This window comes from Sturnus vulgaris, chromosome 1, assembly GCF_052056855.1.
Source record: "Sturnus vulgaris isolate bStuVul1 chromosome 1, bStuVul1.hap1, whole genome shotgun sequence".
In the NCBI taxonomy this organism is placed as follows: Eukaryota; Metazoa; Chordata; class Aves; order Passeriformes; family Sturnidae; genus Sturnus; species Sturnus vulgaris.
Genome location: NC_142243.1, coordinates 122,514,513 through 122,534,063, shown reverse-complemented (window position 1 = coordinate 122,534,063; position 19,551 = coordinate 122,514,513). Strand labels below are relative to the sequence as shown.

The window sequence follows — 19,551 nt, the reverse complement described above, 5'->3', positions numbered from 1 at the left end:
TAAATAGTCAACTATTGACCAGCTCTGCAGTGGAACTCATAACATGGTTATGTACCATTTTTCTTCTCCTGCTCACCATCTATTGCTTGTCATAGTCACTTGTTGCATACAAAGGAGCAAAATGAAAAATTACCTTTGAAATATGCATTAGGCTAATTTCAGGCCACAGATACTAAATGCATTAATCATAATTTCTGGCTTACAATGTGGTGCTGCTGCAGGGCTGATCTAAGTTTGTTTTGGAGGCTTTCATACTGCATTTCAATAATAGAAAATATTTTGATTCCTTTTAAGTTTTCATCTTTAATCCTGAGTTTCCTAGGGGTTTTGGAATGTTTACTTTTCGGATAATTTATGCTTTATACAATATGCCATTATGCTTTATACCTTAAGTCACTGATTTGCCTTTTCAACTGTAGCTCTGCCTTTATGTGGGTTTTGTTTTTGTTTTGGTCTGGAAATTTTAATAGCTATTACTCATTTAGGCCTTTTCATCCAAACAGATTCCAGTGGATTTGAAGTTAAGATGCAAGTTATACAGTGAAAATTTGTAATTCAGGAGGGAAATGCAGATACCCTGAAGCAGGAGTTCATCAAGAGTTTTAAAGCAGCAGCATGCAACTGTATAGGAAAAATATGTTTAATCATAGCTAGTAAATTTGAGATAATTATCAGATGTGCAGTTTTGTAGGAGTACAGTTCATTCTTCTTTCAGCATGACAGTGGTGGTGAGGAGTCAGGAGAAGAAAGCTGTGGTATTTTTATAGTTCGAAGTATTTATTTGCTTGGAAATTGCACCAGTAGACTTCTGTACAAACAAGCACAGTATGTAAGTACACAGCAGTTCCTTTTAAGTTCAAGGAAGATACAGCAAGTGTACCTGGCCAGTAACTTAAAGTCTTTGAGACGTTAATTTGAGCATGCAGCCATTGTCCCAGTCAATATGTGTTTACACAAAGAAGCACCCTACTTCTGTGAGACATCTTATATTTCCTAATAGGTATCTCTATTGGTACTTTGTAGAATTCTCTTTCTCACACAATGTCTTTAGTCACAGATGGCTGAATTTAAAATACCAAGTTGTTTGAATGACTTCTGATTTTAAATGCTTATGTGAACAGTTGTCCATTGAGTTATGTGTCTTGTTATTTGCTGAGCATATGGTGTTATAACTCAGTTTAAAATATACATGTAGTGGGGCTGTACCTGTTGCCTGCATAGGATCCTTTCTGCAGTGTTCAGGAACCAGAATAACAGGGCCTTTGTCTTTGAACAGCCATTTTTAATACTAGCATTATTCCAAATTCTGAGATCAGAATTCCATGCATTGACAATCATTACAACAAAGGAATCATCCCCATCTACACTCACACACAGGTCTATCCTGAACAATGGAGAATCATTAATGGAAAGATGCTTTAATTCTACCAAGCAGTTGTGAGACTTCAAAAATATTAGTAATAAGAGTAATCCTGAGAACAATACATGTTGTTCAGATACTCTGATTTATTCTTCCCCATGTGCATACACTTTGTATTTAGAAATTAGTTTATGCAAATGTGTGCCATATATCAGGTAGCTGACAGCTGCAGTAATGCAGTAAGTACTAAAGCACATAAAAATGGGTTCTCTTTGGTAAGATTTTTTGAGACAGGCACACATCCAAAATACTGACTGCCTTTTACATTTCAATAAATAAAAATCAATGAACACAATTTCTTCATCTAACAGTATTTGCCAACATATTAAAATTACAGAATGCTGAATTGTGTTTGAACTTCTTCCCTATCCTGTTCTTTCTTTTTTGAAGCATACCTGTATGCTCACCTTTCTCATGCATGCAAATTACATTTTTAAGTAATCTATACATACTAATACCACCAAAATCCAAAGAAATACATGCATATTTGTGACAGTCAAAGACGAAGGACTAAGCTGTAATTCCTGATAGAATACTGCTTTGCCTTATTGTGAGTGGGCTAGAGGAAGAGCCATTCAGATTTATTCTCTGATTACCTGGACAAAGATGCTTCATTCTCCTATCAGATCTGCTTCTCCTTTGAAGTTCCCTTGAAATGTTTGGTAAGGAATGAAATGACAGCTCCAAGAAATTAATTTTATTGCATGAAGATTGAATGGCTTGGTTTCTGTTGCAACGTGAACAAGAAAAAAGACATAATGTTTTTTCTTGCCTTTTTCATTTTTAAATTTACTGTGTGGAGTTATGCAGCTTTGAGGGACTGGCTTCTGTTTCTGTTTCCCTGTTGTCCTGTCCTCCAGCCTACATAACACGAAGGTAGGCAAGAGGAGGTGAGGGGCTGTGGGAAAAGCCCTGCTGATGGACCATCCCCAAAGGCAGCTGTAGGCTTGCTGCTAAGAGAGAGCACCTGAACCTGACCACTTTTTTACCTGTTCTGAAAGGATCTAGTAGCTTTCTAGAGTATTTCTAGTTCTAATAGCATGGCATGGGGTGAGTAACAATTTTGTTTGCTTTACCCTCTACCTTTATGTTCATTAGCTTTCATCATATCATCACCTCAGCCTTCTCTCTAAATTGAGAAGTTTCAGCTTTTTCATGTTGTTGTTATAAAGCTGCCACTTTAGCCTCTTGATAATTTTATTTGCTGCCCATACATCCCACATCCTACTTTGACCTTGACACACAGAGCCCAGACCTGCGCTGCACTCAAGATTTGGGTACACTAAAGTTTCAGAGAGAGGCAAAATAGTTCTCCTTCATTCCCTTGTCTCAGTTGTAAAAAGCTAATTAGGTGATCAGGCTATTTATTAGGATCAATTTTTTTCTAAATATGTCTGCATCCAGCAGCTCCTATTTGTACCCTAAAGCACACAGATTTTCAAAACCTCAGCCTTTACTCTGAGGGAAATGTTAAGTGTTTGCCTAGATCTCTTACATTAGATATCTACTGGACACTCAGCCTTTCTGAAGGCTTATGCTAAATGGGGATTTTAAATAATAAGCTTAGTACACTGAAGAAAGACAAATTTTAGAAAATGTTTCAGTCCCAGAAACTATTTTTGGCACCATTAACCACAGGTGTCTGGGTTTTGTCACAAACTCTGTAATCTTACAAGCAGCCTCACTGAAGTCAAGAAATATTTTTGCTTCAGAAAAAGCTAATAAAGAGGCTGACCTTAAGCTTTTGCTTTTGAGCAGCATCACAAGTTCTGCAGTTGTTCCTTACCTCACATTCATGCCAGGTCAGAAGAAATATTCCTTGAGCTTTTCATAAATTATCTTTGATTCTAGTACTGGAATAACAGGCAACTGTGACCTGGTTACAAGAGCTCTGTTCACATCTATCTTTGGTATTTCTTGAAAAACTCGCCTTACCCCTGTTCAGACCCTAATTGACAAGGGAGACTCTCATTTTTCCTGCCTTTGGTGGCAGTGTGTGCACATGTGCTCAGATTAAATAGAATGAGCTCTCTTAAACTTGATATTTAGTAAATGAAGCATAACGTTCTTGCATTTCTATCACTTGTGCCTTTATAAAGTTTTGACTGCAGCTGTTTTCGGATATTTTGATTTTCCCTTAACTTGCCCAGTGTTTCATGAAATGTCAGTATGACAGATACATTTGCTTTAGAAGATATAAGGCTGCCATGAGCCAGGATCAGTCCTGCACAGCATAGTACATTGCCCCAAGACACACAGTGTTTCTACAGTAGAACTCCATTTATTATGAACTGTAATGCCAGTTGATTATTAATGTTGATTATGAAAAATGGAAGAATACAAGCTGCAAAGCTAATTGCTGACATGTTACTGTTTTGTTTATAAGGTTAAAAATATGGTAAATATAATTCAATATTAATCATCTTACTTATTTTCTCTCTTTTGCTAAATTTTGGGGGTTTTTTTAAATTTTATGTCAATGTTTTAAAATAAGCTTGGTATGCTACTTTCTCTTTGATAAATATGCTATTTATTTTATCTATTTTTATGGCTATGCCTCAAAAATTCCAAATCAGAATTGGACTCTCATTATACCACTAAAATTTCTCACTGAGAGAGGTCAAGCACTGGAACAGGCTTCCCAGGGAAGTGGTTGAGTCACCATCACTGGAGGCATTTAAAAGAAGTATATATGGGGCACTTAGGGACATGGTTTAGTTGTGGACTTGGCAGTGCTAGGGCAATGACTTTTCCAATCTTAATGATACTATTATATTTAAAGTATTTCTTGAAATCCCAACATAAGGTATTTTGTATATCATACTGTAAACTAAGTTAAGATAAAATGATAAAAACAAATACTTTTAAAAGCCAGAAAAAATGTAACTACTACACAGCTGAGATAGCATCGTTTTAAGGTGCAAGTCCCTAAGAGTTGAAAATTATTAAAATATGGGGTGATAAAATATAAGATTAATTGCATGCACATAGAACTTTTTTCGTCTGTCAAGTCTTGAAGAACTGACATCAGAGAGTATCCAGTTAGTTGAAAGATTTTTCTTGAGTTAAAAACAATTATGTTAAACCTTTAAGGAATTAATGAAGTATACTGTTCCTCAGGGTGTATTTTTATGAGCTGTAATTTTAGTTTTCAGAGCCTCAGAATAATATCCACAAGGAAATATGTAATTTAGGAAAGTTAATTTTGACCCTCAGATGAAACCTCTAACATATGAAATATTTGCTGTGACGTTTGGTTTGTTTTTAATTATGAAAAATTGCTTCATACAAGGCTTTCCAAAAACTACAGTATTCTGGGAAGTAGCATGGTCCAGTGGATAGGTCACAGGACTGTATCTCAGGAGAATGGGGTTTTCTTCCTGGCTTTTCAAAAACCAGGAGAGCATAAATTTTAGCAAGGCATTTTTACCAGAGCTAGTGTCTGTTTCCCTCTGAAATAAGAAGATTGATTATTAGCCTTTTAAAAATATAGATGATAAAGCATATGTAAGTATTACTGGGTTTATGCACTAAAGGTCATACATCTCTAGTTTATCAGACATTACCACCTTTAATAAAAATTTGTAATAATGCTGTTACCAAAGAATGTTTACTCTGTTTTGCATAGTTTTTCTCTTTAGATCATCACAGATAGGAAATGGCTAAGCCCTTTGAGGGGATTATAAATGTATTGTTTTCAGAGCTCTTCATTTTCAACTGAAACATGTATTCAACTCCTATGTAAATTTGTCCATCATTTCCTGTGTGAATTTCTGTTTGCTCTAGCCCAGATTACCTTAGGGCTTATGTGCAACTGCAGTGGCATTACTTTATTATAAAAGGAAATTAATTTATGTGCCTGCATCTAATGGCATGCAATCTTTAGTAATTACAACCATCTGAACTTTCTTCTCCAGCTGAAGACAAATTGCACTCACATCATTTGAGGTTAAAATTAAGCTTATATTTTAAATCTGTTTCTAAGGAAGGCATTTTCAGTCTGAGTTCTACAGAGCTGGAGATCTAAGTAGAGAAAATGGCAGATACTGTTTCAACTTAAAACAAGATGTATGTATTTTATATGGTGATGTAAGCTCCAAACTGTTCCTCATTATTCCAAGTTTGTGTGGAAGTTTTTCCTTTTCCACTTGAAAAATTTTTCTTAGGACATCTAGGTAAAAACTCTGAGAGTAGCAAAAATGTTTTAACACAAATACTTATGTAAATCATCAGCTGGGGACAAATAGCACATAAATAACATTTTACACCTATTTAAGAATAAAGAATGACTGTGTGAGTACTTAAATATCTGTACAATGTTGGACAAAATAATCCTGAGATACCAGTATATTTTTGGACTGTTTCTGAATCAGATTATCATATAATAATTTTTACTTTATATTCTTGACACATCTGTCAAACTGCATTACAATATTTGCCAAACTATTATTTCCTCTATGGGGAAAACTTGATGTTTTGAATTATTTCCTATCACCCATCTTTGGAGACAGGATAAAAAACAAATCGTTTTCTAATAACTTCACCTTTGTTTCCAGGCTCCAATAGCTTTTAATGCTGCAGATCTGAGATGCCACTTCCTTGTTGACTGAGGTGCTCCAGTCCAGTTACTTAATTGTTCTGATCATGCAATTGTGTATAGTGCAGATGATTTGAAGAGGTCCATCCATCTTGTAAAAATAGCTGTACTAGTACGTTGTATAAATAGAAGCAGCTCTCTAAAGCTTCAACTTACTTAAATTAAGAGTTTTGCTTGCCCCAGTCTACATACTGGTTGAGCTGCACAAAACAGACTTAAGAAATTTAACAACTTGTAAGGTTTTAGTAGTTGTAACCAGGCAATCATTGTTTAATAGGATAAAAACTTTTCTTTTATTTGAAGTCCTAGAAGAATCAAATTATATGAATACAGATCTTAACTTTAGACTGAACTTGCTCTTTAAAGGTAGTTGAACTTTCCTCACTTATGTTTAGTTGTTGTGTTTTGGGGTTTTTTAATTATAATAACTTCAAGGAATTTGTTTACTCATCATAAACATTAAAGCCTTTCATTTATCTCTGAAATCCTTTGACAAAGTTGTCTGGAACACCAGGTTTTGCTCCTAACAGGAAAAAGATGTGTAGATCTCTTTTCTGTGCTCCTACAGAAAATGAGCCAAAGAATTGACCTGTGGCCTCTGTCAATGTTGTATGTTTGTTTGAATGCAATGCTTCTCCACTAAAGACTTTTTTCTTCTAACATGGTTTGTTTGCTTTCTAAAAGGAGACCTAAGGATGTGAATTAATCTTGCAAAAGGAAGGCAATATGAAACATAGACTTTTCTCCTGCTCTGAACTTACAACAAACCTTTGCAGAGGTCTCAGTATTGTTGCTAAATAAATGTAGAACCACTGTACTGCACATGGAAAATGGGAAAAGCAGGGTGATGTGTAAGTGTTCTTGGCTTTAGGAAAAAGATATTGTGGTCAATGACATCTTGCATGTAAGTAAAACAAGAAAGTAACCTATCCCCTGTAATGAAATCAAATCATTTCAAGCCAAAAGAGTATGAAATCCCATTCCTTCCTCCCCAGCTTTCTTAGGATGTGGGAACAAAATGCTGTATGTTCTTGTTGATATGAGATGGGGTTTGAGATGGTGGCCTTCAGGTCTGCAGACAATAGTGTTTAATGAAGTGTGCATAGGAGGATGATAACACTGCTAATTCTCCATTTTTGTAGAGTTATATCCTTTTGTCTCTTAGAGGTCTGAATAAGATAATTCCTAACATCTGTTGATCTAAAATGAATTTGTACTCAGTACAAATTCAGAAGCCAAAGTCTTGAGCATTAATATTAAACTTCTTGTTTTATGGAAGACTTTTTTGTCTAAAAATAATATGCTAGATAAGGAATAGAATATGCAGCAGCCAAACATTCATGACTTTATTCCATTTATTAGTGTTAGGGCTGAATGGGCTTTACATAGCCATAGATAGTGGTATTGGGACCAATCAGTTTAACATCTTTGTTGGTGACATGGATAGTAGGATCGAGTGTACCCTCAGTAAATTTACTTAACACCAAGCTGTGTGATGTGGTAACATACTGGACAGGAGGAATCCCACCCAGAGGGACCTTAACAGGCTTGAGAGGTGGGCCCATGAAAACTTCCTGAAGTTCAACAAGGCCAAGTGCAAGGTCCTGCACCGGCTAAGAGCAATCCCAAGCACAAGTATGGGCTGGGCTGAGAAAGGAGGAGAAGCCTGACATATCTCAGCAGTGTGCACTCACAGCCCAGAATGCCCAACTGTGTCTTGGACTCCATCAAAATAAGTGTGGCCAGCAAGTCGAGAGAGGTGATTCTTCCCCTCTACTCCTCTCTCGTGAGGCCCCCACCTGGAGTACTTATGTCCAGGTCTGGGGCCCCTAACAGAAGAAAGGCATGGCCTGTTGGAATGAGTCCAGGGGAGGGACACTAAGTTGACTGCAGTGCTGGAGCACCTCTTCTATGAAGTCAGGCTGAGAGAGCTGGGGTTGTTCAACCTGGAGAGGATCCAGGGAGACCTTACATCACCCTGCCACTACCTACACAGGCTTACAAGAACAGAGATGGACTTTTTATAAGGGCATGCTGTGATAGGACAAGGGGGAATGGCTTTAAACTGGAGGTTAGGTTTGGATTAGCCATTAGGAAGAAATTCTTCTTTGTGAGGGTGGTGAGGCACTGAAATAATGGTTAATGGCTGCCCAGAGAAGTTATGGATGCCTCATCCCTGGAAGTGTTCAAGGCCAGATTGGATGGGGCATTAGCCTGGTCTACTGAAGGTGTCCCTGCCTATGGAAGGGGAGTTGGAACGAGATGATTGTTAAATGGATCTTTAAAGTCCCTTCAACCAAAACATTCTAGAATTCTACAATTCTATGATGATTTCTCAAATATTGGAGCCACCACCACAGCCCCAAGAGCACAACAAGGGCTACAGCCCAGCTCTGCCACTGCAGCATGGCAGTGAAGAGCAGGTGTCTCTGGGCCATGTCATTCTGCTCCAGTTCCTGCAGCAGCCGAGTCATCTCCTGTCTCAGCATTTCCTCTCGCTGCCACATGCGCTCACGTGTGGCCTCATCCAGCTCCCTATTGACCATCTGCGGGTGGTGGATGATGATGTTTCGCACCACACTAAAGAACATCCGGGCAGCCATGGCCTGGATGAGGAGAGAGAGAAAGGATCAAGTGGGTCTGGGAAGGAGCAGGTATGGGAGCTGAACAGAGATGGAAGCAGGTAGGGGAAAGAGTGAGGCTGCTGGCAGGGGCCTGGGCTCTTGATGCAGGGTGAGAATCCACATTTCTGTCCCAGCTCTTGCCCAGCCCAGCCTCTCCTCACGTGTTTACCTCTGGCCCTGAAAACCAGCCCCACTGTGACCCGTCCCCTAGGATGTCATAGGGCCAAAGCCCATCACAGACACTCCCAGCCCTACCCTGGCTCTGCAGCTCACAGCTGTCCCTGGCAGCCAGAGCCTTGATAACCTCAAAGGACAGACCCACCTGGCAGGACAGGCAATAGGGATAGGATACAAGGGTGGCTTCTCCATACTAGGTGAGAAGCTGCTAGAAGTTCCCTCCATGATAAAGCCAATGCTAGCCAGCTCCAAGACAGACCCATCACTGCCCAAGGCCAAGCACATCAGTGATGGTAGTAGCACCTCAGAATAACATACTTAAGAAGTGGGGGGAAAAACCTGTGCAACACCAGCAGCTAGGAAACACAAGTGAGAATATGGGAGAGAAACAACTCTGCAGACCCCCCAGATCAGAGGAGGGGGAGTAGGAGGAGGAGGGGCTCCAGGCTCCGGGGCAGAGATTCCCCTGCAGTCCATAGCAAAGACCATGGTGAGTCAAGATGTGCCCATGGAAGTCCATGGTGGAGCAGACAGACACCTGCAGCCTGTGGATGTGCCTGAAGGAGGCTTTGACTCTGTGGAAGCCCTTGCTGGAACAGGCAATAGTATAAAGAGTCTTCCCCTAAGCAGGAAGGACTGACACTCCCCACAACCCCCATTCCCCTATTTGCTCTGCTCCTTATTTTTGAGAATCTTGTATTTGCTACCTTTGAAAACATAAAACCCAAACTGAAATTAATTGGAACAAGTTATTTCAGACATATTTTACATAATAAAACATGTCTGCTCCTAACAGCATTTTGTGTCCTTTTTCCTATAAGAGATATGTAGTTACAATCTTGGTTTCATTGGAAGGAAACACCCTGAGCCTTCTCTTCTCCAGACTGGACAGCCCCAGCTCTCTCAACTACTCCTTAAAAGAGAGATGCTCCAGTCCCTTCATCATCTTAACAGCCCTCAGCTGGTCTCTCTCTGGTATATCCATGTCTCTCTTGTACTGAAGAGCTCAGAGTTGGACACCAGCGCTCCTGGTGTGACCTCACCAGCACTAAATAAAAAGGGTAGGATCTCCTTCTACAACTGGCAATATTCCTCCAAGGCAGCCCAGGATACCATTTGCTTTCCTTGCTGCTACACTGAACAGTTTGGTGTCCACCAGAACCACCATGTACTTTTCTGCCAAGCTGCTTTTCAGCTGGTCCATGCTGGTGCCTGGAGCTGTTCCTCCTCATGGGCCAGGCTTAGCACTTTCCCTTGGTGAACTTTTTTGGCCTCCCCTTGGCTCATTTCTCCAGCATGCTGAAGTCTTTCTTCATGGCAGCACAACCCACTGGAGTATCAGCCACTCCTCCCTCTTTTGTCTCATCAGCAACTAATTAGTTGGCTTTTGTAAAGGCACTAGAAAGTGTGATACAATTGATTAAACAAACCAAAACAAAACCAACAACCAACAAACCAACAATAAACTGGAATAATGTTTCATCATTTAAAAAAAAAATCATTAAACATTTGCTAACACGTTTTTTTGTAGAACTTTGCTGTTAAATACAGTATCCGTTCCCTTTATAAAACTATTAACTTCTCCAATTCAAGCATGAGGGAAAGGAAACATATAATCTTGGTTGTGCCAGTAGCCTATGCTCACTAAAAAAGCCTGGCATGGAGGAAGAAGAGGCAACACCAAATAGAAAAACTGCTGGTTAACACGATTTAAAAACACATAGCCTTATTAAGAAATTAATAAGTTAAAGAGCTCTTTGTAGGGGTGGGCAGCATGGGGGATGTTTTTCAAAGCCCATCTGCATTAACAGGTTTCAAAGATTTCTTCTGTGACAAATTACAGAGATGGGCAATTACCAAGAGTAGGGAGTTTAACAAAGGCCAGGTTCTGGATTCTACACCTGGGAAGGGGCTGGATATATGCACAGACTGGGGATGAGAGGCTGGAAAGCAAGGCGACAGAAAGGGACCTGGGGATCCTGGTCAACAGAAAGTTGAGCATGAGTCAGCAGTGCCCTGGCAGCCAGGAGGGCCAACCCTGTCCTGGGGGCATCAGGCACAGCATCACCAGCTGGGCAAGGAAGGGGATTGTCCCGCTCTGCTCTGAGCTGGGGCAGCCTCACCTCCAGTGCTGTTGTCCACAAAAATTGTACTTATTACCTGGTGTGCAACAAGCAAATAATTACACTGAGACATTGATTATTTATTTCAAAATTGCACAAACTTATGTGCCTGATAGAATTTCACAAATCAAGAACACAAGCTACCAAAAATTTTTACAATTTATACATTTTAGCAAATAAAGGAATTGGTGTTCATTGGCTGATAAGTTTTCTCATGAATTCATATTCTACTACTGGCTAACAATTTGCTTCTTATGCTTATTAGTCCAGATGCCCAATCTTTCTCTACTTTTGGGTCAGTGCAAAAAGATTGCAAATCTCCCCCTGCCAGAATCACCTTTGACTCAGTTGGAGCTGGTTTCATCACAATTGCTGAGTTGACTTTATTAGTTTCTCCCTTATCTTGAAAGTTCTACCAGATGTCTTTGTAGGTCATAAATTCTGCATTCTTTGTGTCCAGTATCAGCCAGCATCCTTTTTCACAAGCTTTGTTAACCTCCCCATTGGTCTCAGATCATTGAAGCATGTCAAGCCCTAAACTTTAGCAAGGCAATTCTACAAGCAAGTAATTTGTTCTTCTAGATATCTTAGATATCACTTAGAGTTTGCTTGTTAGGTGCTGTTTCACGAGTTAAACCTCCCTTGTTGGTTAGACTTGAAAGTATACAAAGATCAAACATTTAAAACATCCTAAAATTTTTTTTTACATAATCCACATTTTGCAACAGTCCTGCGTGCAGTTTTGGGCACCACAGTATAAAATGACATTAAGCTATTATAGAGGGTCCAAAGGAAAGCAGGGATGATAATGAAGGGTCTGGAGAAGAAGCTGTATGAGGAGTGGCCGAGGTCACCTTTTTTGTTCAGCTTGGACGACCCTGAGGGGAAGACCTCATTGCAGTTTACGATTTCCACATGAGGGAAAGTGCAACGTCATGCCCTGATCTCTTCTCTATGGCGTCCACTGACAGGACTCGAAGGAATGGCCTGAAGTTGTGTCAGTTTAGATTGGATATTAGGAAAAGGTTTTCCAAATAGAGGGTGCTTGGGCACTGGAATGGGTTCTTCCGGGAAGCAGCCACAACACCAAGCCTAACAAGAGTTCGAGAAGCATTAGCACAATGCACCCAGGCACATGGTGTAACTTTTGAGGTGCCTCATGCAGGAATTGGACCCTTCCGACTGACTACATTCTTTTCCCCGCCTCTCAACATGGCGGCCAGCCAGGCCGGCCCGTGCCAAGCCGCGTGGGGATCGTATCTGCGCATGCGCAAAGAAAGCCCCGCCCCTGCTCTCCACTTCCTCGGCGCTGATTGGTCTGAGGGGCGCGCGCCGCAGCCAGTAGCGGTTGGCGTGCAGTTGCCGCGGCAACCGTGGCCGGCGGCGCGCGCGGGCCGGGGCTGAGGGGAGAGCGGGGCCGCGCCGGGGGCGCTTCCTCCCGGGAGGGCGCCTGGAGCGGATCCCGGCCCGTGCCCGCCCTCAGAGCCGCCTGCCCACCGGCCGAGCTGGGAGGTGGCCGGTGGCGGGGCCACGGGACGGGGAGGGCGGTGTGAAATCGCACGGATGTAGGTAGGAAGGAGCTGGGGACCTTGGGAGGGACACCTGCCCGGCTTTCCCTCGCTTATTCCGCTGGGTTTGGAAGAAGATTTGAGAAGGGGCTCAGAAAGGTGATTTTATATAACAAGCAAGAAACTCACAGTAGAAAAACAAGCAACCCACAAAGCTCTCCTTCATCTCCACCTTCTAAAATAAAAGTTAAAAGCAAATCCCGTACGGATGAAGGAAAGCTACTGAGCTTCAGATTAGTTTATTAAGAAAGAAAGTTTCTTCTGCCTTCACAGCCTCGATCTTGGCTTTTCTTCAGTTTCTCCTCCATGTAATGCTGGCAGGCATGATTCTCTGTGCGAGGCTTAGCACTGGGATGCTTTTTGCTGTCTCCTCAGTTTTTCTGATACACTAATGTGGGGCTTTTGTGTATAAGCTATAATACATAATATACATTCATATTTGTACTGGCTAAATAGGTGACCTTTCTATTCTGAGTCATTAAGTTATATCTGTTAGGGTATCTTTATCCCCAGATCGTTTATGCATCCCGTTCAATATTGGCCACTTGCCTTCTTCCCTCTCCCCCGTTCTGTCATTTATAAACTGACCTATATGAGCCAGAGTTTGGAAAAAAAAATTGGTATTGTTGTGAGAGCCTCGATAGTATGCCTTAGTGGGAAAAACTCAGTTTTTGACTGTGCAGAGCAAGCAGTTGTGTGCATGACGAAAGTGCTGTGCAGATATATAAAGAGTCCTGTGGCTTAATACCACCTCTTACAGCCTGTAAAACCTGTTTGGAGTGTCTTGTATTTTCTAATTTATAATCAGATTATGAACTTCCATTAACTAGCTACTATGTGTGAGAATCATGGCTGCTGTGGAGCCTTGCACTCATACTTCTGTATGAAAAAGACGAAAACCAGGATATAATATTCTTAAGCAATCTCATTCAACAAATCAAATAGAAAAAATATTTTAAATGTTATTAATACACCAAAAACCTGATAAAATACCAGCAATAAAAGGGGTAGGTTTTTATAAGCAGCATAGCATCACTGTAAATGAAAAGGGCATTGGTGAGGATGTGTCAGATTTGAAATACACATGTAAGCTTTGTTGAAGATCTGGGATGCAAGTAGTATAACATTTTCCTTTTTGTTTTTAAGGCATTCTGTAATACTACTTAGAAGAACACGTGGAATACACAATTAAAAGAAGCAGTAAAGCAGCTTGACCTGTTACAGAACCATGGTTCGACTAACAATGGACCTGATTGCTAAAAATGCCAGTCACAAGAATCGTAGTGAAGAGGACTTTGGACAATATCTGCAAAAAATAACTCATCTGAATTTGTCAGATAAAAATATAGATTCAATTGTAAGGGATTTTTTTTATTATTATTATTATTATTATTATTGTTCCTCTTAAACTGGCTATTCTAATGTTTTGTAGTTACTGTTATGTTGTGCTTGTTATGTGTTCATTGTTGGAGAGACAAACAAGGAAAGCCAAGTTTTACAAATTTGTTAACTCACAGCACAATCTTTCAATCTGTGATTTATTCCTTAAATTTCAGAGGAAGTCTGAGAAAGGAAAGGAGAGTTCAGGAACAGGAAATAACCCGAGTGAGGTTAACAAATTTGGACTGGTGTAGTGGCTTTTTCAAATTAGCCAGGTTAAAAATACACTTATTTTTTTCTTTCCTTTTTTTTTTTTTACTTGCTCCCTGGGGCTTACTCATTTAAAAAAATAATCCATGAGCTTTCCATTTCCAAAGACTAAACCTGCAAACTTAACCCAGTTCTCCTTCCTCTGAGTTTAATAATAGGAAGTGTATACAGGGTTTCAGTAAGTTCTGAGTTAATTCAGATCCCCTCAAGATACTGAGTACATTTTGAAACTGCTGAGCCCTGAACAACTGCATTGTTGAATGTGGTTAATTTCTGCTCTAAAAGTGTGATTTCAGTCAAGAAGAAATCGCTTGTTCTGTGTGAACAGATCCCTGCAAGCAAATGAGTTTATGCAGCCCACTCCTAGGAACGTGTGCAGCCATAGCAAGTTACTAATTGGATCCGTCCATTTGATGAGGTCTGGTTCATTGTCTGCCACAGCAAAGTTTTACAGAAACCTTCATGAGGAGTGGCCCTTTGAGTTGTTTCATAGGAATATGTCCAAAGAAATGCAACATTTGAGTGTAAACTTGGGTCCAGAAATATATTAAAATAGATTGAATTGCAAGGTTTTGTATAAACCAATAATTCTTTGCCTAGAACTGGTTTCTAGTTACATCAGTGCAGTTTAATGGAGACAACTGCACTAAAGCCTGTGCTTTTTGAAATCCATCTGATGAAGACAGGGAAGGGAATGAAATCACACTGGATGTGGTGTATTTGCTGGTGATGCCTGTATGGCAAAATGGTAATGACAGATTTCAGTCTTTAATCTGTCGATAACTGACAATATATAACTGTTTTTATAGGAAATATAGTTTTAAGAAATGTATACTAAAGGTGAAAATTGATAAATCATGCATCAGAACTTAAATATAAGAGCAATCAATAGCTTCCAGAAGCAGGCAGTGAGTGAACATTAAGTAGCATGCTATTGTTTATTTCAGGGTGACCTCTCTTTCTGTAAAAATCTGAGAGTTCTGTATTTATATGATAACCAAATCAACCAGATCCAGAACTTGGACTTTGCTTCAAATATAACACACCTTTACCTTCAGAACAATCGTATTTCAAGTATAGAAAATCTCTCATCACTGAAAAGACTTGAAAAACTGTAAGTTGAAAATAATGGATTTATTTTACTAGTAAAAAGAATAGATATGACACTTAAGAAATTTTTTAAATTATGTAGCCATTAAGGTCCTTTCAGCTCTTAAATTTTGCTTTTCAGATAGAAATAATTGCTTTTTATTTTTTAATGAGATGTCCTGTGATAAAAGTAATGACATATCATCTTGACATATATATTTACATTTAAATAATTCTATTTTTTTAGTCTTGTAATAATAATAGTAATATAATAATAATTATTATTATTATTATTATAGTAGTAGATAAAACTGCAAAAAACTGCTTGAATCAGTTAAGTGTATATTCTACTTGTATGCTAGGTTATTTACTTTTTCTATCACAATTTCCAAGTATTATTCAATAATGCTTGAAAAATATTTTTCTGTATATATCGAAGCCTTGTGTTTGCTCTTCCTTTCAAAGGATATTAAATCTATCTTGTGTTCTCTTCTGTAGCTATTTAGGAGGCAACTATATCACTGTAGTAGAGGGTTTGGATAAAGTAGGAGAACTAAGAGAGCTACATATTGAAAATCAACATCTCCCTCTCGGTGAAAAGCTTCTTTTTGATCCAGTATCTCTTAACTCCCTGGCAGTAAGTACATTTTGAAAATTTCAATGAGCCAATTATCAGGACATCAGCATTTTTAGGAGAAATGATTAGGAGTTGATCACTCTGCGTTTTCCTTCTCTGCCAATTGGTAACACTATTTAAAATCCTGCCAAAAGACTCCCACCCTAATTATCTTACAAGGAGTCCAGCAATTTCTACTTCCTCTTTTTTTTCATTATGAAGGATGAAAATGAGAATAAAGAGAGGAATTAAGGAAGTGTGTGGATACCCTATACCAACAGAAGGTGAATAAAATAAAAAAGGGGTTGGAATTTGTCACTCTTGGTTTTCTTAGTCTATTTTGTTTGTAGTGAATTAGTTTGCTGAAATTTTGGTGATTTGATTGGTATAGTTGTTTATTTATTGCCTTTTGTATTTCTGTAGAAAAATGGAAGGGGAAAAAAGGCACAAACAGCTTTTTTTTCTGGATATTAAGAACACCACAATCAAAAGCATTCAGTTTTAGTTCTGCAGTTCTATGTTTTGTTATGTCAAGAGTTCAGGAAATCTTTTTGAAGTTGTCTTTCAACATGTTAATTGCTCAGAAAACATAAAACATACAGTTGAAGAGGTTAAAAATAGGCTTTATGTGCTAATGGATGTAGTTCTGTACTGTAAAAATTCCTCTTGCTGTATCTCCCATAGTGTAGTCAGGGCTTGATGAGCCTTTTTTTTGTGAAGATGAAAACCTCACTAAAAAGTGAGTTCATTTATTTACACGTATATCATAAATATTTGATCTAGCTCTACTTTTTTCCTGTTTTGAGATTATGCAATCCAAACCATGTATTTCTGGTTTTCTTTAATAGAAATGAGTCATTACTGTGAGAGCATTTGTACTTTGTTCCTTCTATATTGAAGAAATTATCAAAGTAAAGGGAAGTTTTATAGCTATAATCTTCCCAGAATAATAATGTATAATAAACTCTTCCTTGTTTTTCAGCAGCCTGGTCTAGATTTTGTTTTTTGTGGCTTTTATTTAAGGCCTTTTGATGTGGAGTTTCTTTTGTCTTCTATGAAACAACTTTGCATTCTTGACGATATAACTTCTTTGTGGAGGCTAAATGTAAAAATATTCTATTTTATCCTTCAAGTACTAAGTGTTTGGAGCCTTTTAAAGGCATCTCTTTTTACTTCTTCATTTGTTTCTGGCTCTTTTAATGGTGTCAGAGATAAAATAGATAAAAAATCATGAGGCTGTATAACTCTGTGTGTAGCACAGGCAAATATTTTGATGACAATGTCATGAATCTGACTGAGAAGATTAAATTTATGAACTGTGTTTATCAAGATGATACTGGTAATTTCCATCTGCAATGGTCAAATCTTGAATCTTGATCTTGGTCAAATTTTTGAAGTGTGTTATTTTTCCTATATAAACTGCTGAAATAGAGATTTTCCAACTAATGGTAAATCTTATACCTTGTATAATTCTAAACTCACTGGATTAGAAGTCCCTTCTCATTTTCTAGAGATAGAAACTTTTTCCTTTTATGTGAAACTACATTAATATTTCCTGAGATGAACACCTGAGACATGTTTAGATATGTATCTAACATGTAAAGATCTCTGTAACTATTGTCTGTTACAAATGGCAAAGTACAATATGTGACTCAGTACTGTTCCAGAAAAGGGGTAAGGATCAGAGGTATGGATGACAAGGGGTTTGTAGGATCAAGCCTGAAAGAAAAGCAGTGTAGTCCAGCTTTTAAATGAGACAATGTGGGTGGCACGTATGGGCTTCAGCTCTGCAGTTCAGATACCATCTTGGGGCCCACAGTATAAGAAGAACATGGACCTGCTGCAGCAAGTCCAGAGAGGGCCACATAGAGGATCAGAGGGCTGGAGCACCTCTCCTATGAAGACGGGATGAGAAAGTTAGGGTTGTTCAGCCTGGAGAATCAGAGGACACCTTGTATCAGCATTCCAGTACCTAAAGGGGGCTTATAAGAAAGCTGGAGAGGCACTGTTCACAAGGATGTGCTGTGATAGGATAGAAGGTAATGGCCTGAAACTGATCAAGGGCAGGTTTAGATTAGCTATTAGGAAGAAATTCTCTGCTTGTGAGGGTGGTGAGACAGTGGAACAGATTGCACAGGGAAGTGGTGGATGCCCCATCCCTGGAAGTGTTCAAGGCCAGGTTGGATGGAGCTCTGAACAACCTGGTCTAGGGGAAGGTGTCCCTGCTCATGGCAGGGAGCTGGAACTAGATGATCTTTAAGGTCCCTTTCAACCCAAACCATACTATGATTCTATAAAAAGGCAGTCGGTTTCAATGTATATTTCATACTTCAAAAGTAGAGTTAGTAGCACTTGCAGAACTCTGTAAAGAATTTGAACGTTTTTTAAAAAAAACCAAAATTATGTACTTGCTAAGAATTTCTGAAATAATTGAGAAACAATCTTGCTTTGGTTTCACTTCAAAAACAGAATAAATTACATTTTAGGACAAGGTGGAATGCTAACATAAAACAATCTGTATGTTATGTCGAGGTGGTGTTTGCATGTTTTTTCATATGTTTGTTCATCTTTTAAGATCATTTTCTGTAATAATTTACAACTTGACTCATACATGGCATGAAAAAAATACTTCTTTTTCTGCTTATCTTCCTTCAGAAATCTTTGTCTGTATTGAATATCAGCAATAACAACATTGATGAATTAGAAGATCTGGCAGTTTTGGAAAATCTTTCTTATCTTAAAGCAGTCGACAATCGACTTAAACATATGAAGGTATTAAAGTAAATATTTGTTATATGGAGTATGGGTGTTAAGAAATTAGTCACATTCATCTTTATCACTAAATATATAAGTAAAAAAAAATTGTTTCTGCAGTTACTTAATCTGGCTTGTCAAGCATGCTGTCTTTTCTCATATAAAAATGAGAAGCATTTACCTAGGATGTCAAAATTTATATTTTTATTGATTAATACTGAAATGAATTGGCTTAAATGATAACCCAAATCACCAAGACAAAGTCTTGATTGAATTACTGAGACTAAAAATGGAGAAGCATTTACCTAGGATGTCAAAATTTATATTTTTATTGATTAATACTGAAATGAATTGGCTTAAATGATAACCGAAATCACCAAGACAAAGTCTTGATTGAATTAAACTTTAATTTCTGGTTTGCATAAACATTTTATTTCCTTAGTAAACTTAACTTTCATTGGTTAGTAATTATTAAAATAACTATTCTTATTACTTCTGAGAACACAACATATTTTTAACAGATTGTTGAGATAATTTGGCAATTCTCTTTACTAGTGTGGAGATTGCAGTATTTTGTGTGCATAACGCATGAATTTACTCTATTTGGACTCTTCAATTTTTTACACTTTAATATTAAAAAATGTTGAATGATGCCCCTCTTTCTTAGTATAGAACTATAAATGCTTTGTATTTCAAGTCCTGGATGGCTGTTGTGATTGAATTTACATCAAAATGTAATTCATGTAGGCTTTTGCTAAATAATTAAAATCACATTGCATGTATTGGTTACATCAAAATAGAAAAAGGCTTTTTTCAAATAGGCAATCTCCCCAAAGCTTCCCTTTTTAAAACGGATCCATTTCTAAATAAAACCTATTACAGAGATTTTTATATTGGCTCTTTCTTTTTTATAAATAAAATTTACTTCTGTTG

The 19,551-nt window shown here is 38.4% G+C and overlaps 1 protein-coding gene across 7 annotated transcripts in view; it reads left to right on the top strand.

Moving 5' to 3' along the window:
- Positions 1-12,404: 12,404 nt before the first annotated feature.
- Positions 12,405-19,551, top strand: part of PPP1R42 (protein phosphatase 1 regulatory subunit 42) — a 29,469-nt gene continuing 22,322 nt past the window's right edge. For 6 of the 7 annotated variants that reach the window (XR_015807618.1, XM_088175820.1, XM_014872993.2 and 3 more), the window contains exons 1-5: positions 12,405-12,510; positions 13,656-13,866; positions 15,107-15,273; positions 15,747-15,885; positions 18,520-18,636. Coding sequence is in view for 6 of the 7 variants with exons in the window: in XM_088175820.1 (XP_088031946.1) it covers positions 13,738-13,866; positions 15,107-15,273; positions 15,747-15,885; positions 18,520-18,636 (552 nt within the window). In the remaining variant the exon portion in view is untranslated. Of the gene's footprint in view, positions 12,609-13,655; positions 13,867-15,106; positions 15,274-15,746; positions 15,886-18,519; positions 18,637-19,551 lie in introns of all 7 variants that reach the window. The other variant, XM_088175824.1, reaches the window with a different exon arrangement.